The sequence below is a fragment of the Branchiostoma floridae genome, chromosome 1 (genome assembly GCF_000003815.2).
Source record: "Branchiostoma floridae strain S238N-H82 chromosome 1, Bfl_VNyyK, whole genome shotgun sequence".
Lineage (NCBI taxonomy): Eukaryota > Metazoa > Chordata > Leptocardii > Amphioxiformes > Branchiostomatidae > Branchiostoma > Branchiostoma floridae.
Genome location: NC_049979.1, coordinates 10,103,932 through 10,109,135, shown reverse-complemented (window position 1 = coordinate 10,109,135; position 5,204 = coordinate 10,103,932). Strand labels below are relative to the sequence as shown.

The window sequence follows — 5,204 nt, the reverse complement described above, 5'->3', positions numbered from 1 at the left end:
CCATGTGTGCGTGTGTGTGTGTGTGTTCATGTGCGAGCGGGCTTGTTTGTGTGTGTCCCAGACAAGGGACTAGCCAATCACCTTTCACTTCGCGTGCACACTCTTAGAAGCAGTTATCTCACCAAACCCGCGGCCGACCTCTGGCAAACTCTGTGTGGAACCATGGAGCCCGAACAGCCAATGCCCTCAATGACCCGTTAGTGTAGTAAACCTAGTCTCTATCATTCCGTGTAATCTGGCTGCCATTCTGTTAAATTTACGTCCACTCTGATAGCGATTATCGAAGCAACTGTCGGAGCAAACGTAAATCGACCAAGATGGTGCCCAAGGCGAACGTTGTCCAGTTAAGATAGGTTCACTGTATCAGGTGGGATTATATTGCTATAGCTGGAAACCACACGTCTAGCTCTTGTTCCGTTCGCGCAACGCGCAACACACTTACACAAGCGCACGTACGCCCGCACGCGCACACGCAAGCAATCGTATCCTCTGGAAGGACTCTCCGGCAGTTTCCTCTACATAATGCTCCCTCTGTCATTCACAGCGACTTCTAGCGGCTAACACGCTCACAAAATGATCACGTTTTTTTTAATTTCGATGCCTGAAAACACAAACGCTCCAGTTGCTGCAGTTGCAACTAGCTCCCTGCGGCGAAAAGGGCACGGCTTATGTATGATCATGATCATGCCGTGTTCAGTCTCCTGACCTTTCCAGTTCGCCTGGTGGCTAAATCTTACCCACTTTGTCGGGTAAACGTGTTCAAGACTTTATGTAACGAACTGGTACGTGACCACCCATCCCTTGAACTTAAAGATTGTTGTGGGTGAATCGAGTGTTTGTTTGTGTGTTGGGGGAGGGGGGGGGGGGCTGGAAGGTCTTGATGAGACCTCGAAATTATTTTGGGCCTCCTGGCGGTTTATTTTGTGTCGTAAGGAAGGGTATTGAATCGGTCTCGCATCATCTCAGGTCACGTGTTCATTTCATCCTACGGACCGATATGGTACATGCACATGGGGTGTTTAAGTACCTTCCACCTCAGGACTAGCACACACACGCGGACAATTTTGGTAGGTCTGACGATGGCAGCATTTGTAGAAGAAAATCCCTCCACTTGTTACAAGCTTTGATGTTACCACGTGACAAGTTCGCCTAGGCATAGTTTTGACAAAACACCTTTTAGTGGCTCACTCCAAACGTAGTCGAGGACTGCGAAGTGCGCTCCGCTAGTGGCCGGGCTTTGTTTGGGCGTTACTCCACAGCTATCCGGAACAACACTTGTGGACTCTTGGCCTCGGAATTAGCCAACTTTAGCCTTGCCCATCTGATAATGTTCTCATGTGCACCGCCAGCAGTAAGTCAGAAACATTCGAACACAATGTTCGGTGTCACAAGTGGTGGATACGGCACTCACGTGCGGAATTACAGACTTTTTAAATTAAAAAGCACCATTATAGTCTTATTTGCACTACCGATTTTATCCTGGTGTTATGTTTGAAAACAAATGTTTTTGTTCGAAAGCAAAGTCTGAGGATCCCGCCCTTGTCTGCAGGTGCGCGGCTTCCCGTGAGCGGGCCAGTGTAAACACGGGGGCTGAGCTTACGCACACGCATTGTCCCATCTACTCCACATGCCCGGCTTGGCTATGGTTGTTGGCCTTCTGAACTCAACCAGGTGTGGCGACTGAACCACTGACATACACCTGTACAACACGGGCTTTATTCGATGTCGAGAAAGGCCTTTCTTGCTGCGTGCAGGCCGCATCGGGCTGATTGTTGTACAGACACGCCCTGCACACATACAACACGGCCTCTCGTTACAAAAACCTGCGGCTTATCCTGTTGCCTGACAGTAAAGCACCGGGGACCGCACGCTCACTGACAACTATGGCACGTACATAGCACAAAGTGCTTTCTTATTAATCAGATCGGTAACCACGGAGTTAGCTGGTTAAAGTCCGCTCAATCACGGCAAGTGCTACAGTTAATAAGTTTGCTCAATATGACGAGGGTCTGTGACGGCTAGCAACCGACCGCTGCGGCGGAATTTGCACGGGACGTTGTACACCTCCATTGGAACACTAAAGTGCGATGATGGAAAGGATAAGGGGCAGAAACAAAGGCGCTGTTTGCTCAGCGCAAGACGAATCGGTTGTCGGTAAGCAGCTAATGTATGTTTTGCCCTCTGAAGTGAATTGGACCGTCAGCAAGCCTGCGCACAGTACGTAGGTAAGTTACAGTAGATCGAACTGTGTCTTAGCAACGGGCCGCGGACAGATCAATTCTCACCACTGAAGGGTCGACACCTGCGACAAAATGAAGATTTTCGTGGCTTTCGGGGGGCACCGATTGTCTGTCAGGATCAAACCGGGACTGACGAAGGCCAAAGCCATCAAGGACATGATCAGGTACAAGTTTGACGTGTCGCCGACAGAGCAGGTTGTCATCTTGTCTTTCGCCGGGTCATCGCTGCAGGACGAGTGGGTTCTGACAGACATCGGCGTCAGCCAGGCCTCTACCCTCAAGTGTACAGTCAAGGACGTGGACAGACCGATCCTGTTCATCCACTCCGTCTATAACGGACAAACTATCGTTATTCTGGACGACGAGAACGTCAAACTTTACGGGACAACTGTCGGCGAACTTCGGGGACTCGTTTCCAAAAAATGTGGTCTACCTATCACCACTTTCCGCTTGACGAAAGACGGGGTCGGTATGTATGACTGCAACACTTTAGATCAATACAATGTAGAGATCGGAACTACGTTAAGACTGGAGACTTGGAATGGCTGGAATGACTTTCTAAAGGCCGCCGCGGACGGGAACCAGTCACTGGTTAGCCTCTACACCTCGTCGAGACCGACCGTTGCTAGGTTCCAAAACCGCGTCGCCATGTTTATTGCGGCGCACTTCGGACACAGCTCGCTCGCCAAGCAGTTAATCCGGACCGGGACGCGTCCGGACGACCCTGTCGGAGAGCACCCTGCGCGGCAGTGGTGCCACACGCTGTCTCACATCGAGAGGCTCAAGACGCCTGTGCACGAGGCGGCAGAGTTCGGGCAGTTGACAGTTCTGCGGGTCTTCCTGTTCTACGACTTCTCCTGCGTCACACAACCAGACGGCCATGGGCTCCTCCCGCTGTCATACTCCCTCAGGAACAAGCACAAGGAGTGCGCGTTGTTTCTGTTGAACAAGATCAGCGTGATTCTGAACTGTCACGGGTCGGGCATGGTCTGCTCCATGAACATCTACAGAAAGATGCGGCGATGGGCGAACCGAGCGAGGACACGTGTTTGCCTGCTGAACGGCGTTGGCGGTGCATTGTACCAGCGGAACCAGGACGTGTTCAAGGAGAGAGGCCTCGTAGGACAGGGTGTTATCGTTGACGGGTTCGGCAGAAGTGAGAGGAGCGCCGTGCCAAGGTCCAAGATGCCGCGTACTCCTGCCGACACGCTCAGGATCGGGATGAATAACGTGAAAAACGTACTTGTCATCACACCAACCAATGGGAAAAGGCCTCGACAGGAGGGAGGTCGCTGGAAGAAGACAGGGGCGTCGAGACTCGGCGCAGGTGCGTGTAAAGATTTCGGACCGCATAAAGAGAAGTCATCGCTACACTTAAGCTTACCGGGTATCAAAAGTAGAAAGTGGAGCTCGTCTGTCAGAGGCAGCTTCAGCTCACAGAAGAGCGTTGACTGTACGGAAGTCGCCGGAGAAAGTAAAACCTTCAACGGTAACTCTCCGACCAGACTGGCGCTCCCCTCCCTTGGCCTCGACGTGACCCGCACAAACTCACGGCTGTCAGGACAGTCCACGGGTCTGCGTACGCCAAGGAGCGAAGCTCTACAAGGAAGAGATGCTCCAAATGTCGGAGATCTCGTGTTCGGGAAGCCCGAGGGCAGCCACCCGGTAGTTAGGTCACGGGCCTCGCGACAGCCGCCTGAGGATTCTCCCAGGAGGAAGACCAAACAGCCGAGTGTCATACACCAGCTGCCGCCCATAGCCTGCCACACCAACACGGAGTTATCCAAGGCCTTCCGTAATGCATTCAGGACGATTGATTCCCACGAAGACGCCAAGGGCTGTTTCCAGGTCGCCGCCTCCTTTAAAGAAATGCCTTTCCTAAAACAGATGAAACTAGCCGCGCGCCTGACCAAACAAAGCGTCAAGAATCAAAACTCAATATTACAGAAGGGCGAGGTCAGGTAGCAGACACTTTCCCGCTACCGGGGGCTGATTGAGCTCACCGAGACCTCCGGTGTTCATTCACCTCTATCTCGAGAGAACCCTTTCTTAGAGTCATCAATAGAAGCATCTATAGGGGCTATGAAAATCAAGCCAAGAATCTCCTGTCACTATGGAAACCGCTTATCCTCCACCACCATGGTAATAGACAGTTATCAGCCCGACAATAATCGGTTCATTTTAGCACATATGCATAAATTGACCAGTGGAGGGGCTGCGTGACTTAGCTAGGTAGCAGACCGCGTCACTCTAAATCTGTACCGCGAACGCAAAGTCATCCCTCGACTTAAGAAATCCATAACGTGACGATGTATTCTATCGTCGAGACAATCGTGTCCCGGGAGTGATAAAGATTAGGACATGAAGATGTGTGGTTGGTAGAACGGCTAACAACGTTGTCAATCTTCACCACATGTTCTATGATGTGTGTTGTTGCATCTCGGGGTAAATATACAGCCGGGCTGTCGTATCCACACAAGCCTGTATGAATATCAGCAACAAATCTTAAAATGTATGTTTATTTTTCTAAATTCTCCATCAACGTCGATTTGTGTTTTGAAGTGCCAATTAAATCATTGAATGGATTTTTTTTCTGTTCTTGTCATTTTGTTTTGTCTCTCTAAATATGTCAATATGTACAAAGAGTTTAGATCATTCCCTATTTGGTTGTAATTAAGTCATTGATAAGATATGATGATGATTGATAAACATTTTAAACCAAATGTGAAAATAAAGCGTTTGGTTTTGCTCATATTTTATTACTTATTACATTATTATTCGACAGGAAAATCTTCATATAAAATTGGCTTGTAAGTACATCTGTATTGGTAGAATCTAAGTCAGTGGCTTTTACGGCACTTCAACAGAACTTTGGTTTTGAAATGTCGTGTTATGGGCATACTATAGTCGTGATTTTTGATTGAGTAGATTGCCCCTGTGGCAGAGGGTAAGCGGTTTAGATTA

The 5,204-nt window shown here is 49.7% G+C and overlaps 1 protein-coding gene across 1 annotated transcript; it reads left to right on the top strand.

The window, feature by feature from the left end:
• Window positions 1–1,055: 1,055 nt before the first annotated feature.
• Window positions 1,056–4,825, top strand: LOC118426077 (protein ANKUB1-like). The gene has a single exon (XM_035835338.1). It carries the CDS (start codon window positions 2,313–2,315, stop codon window positions 4,203–4,205), a length of 1,893 nt encoding a protein of 630 aa, XP_035691231.1. The 5' UTR covers window positions 1,056–2,312; the 3' UTR covers window positions 4,206–4,825.
• The last annotated feature ends 379 nt before the right edge of the window (window positions 4,826–5,204 follow it).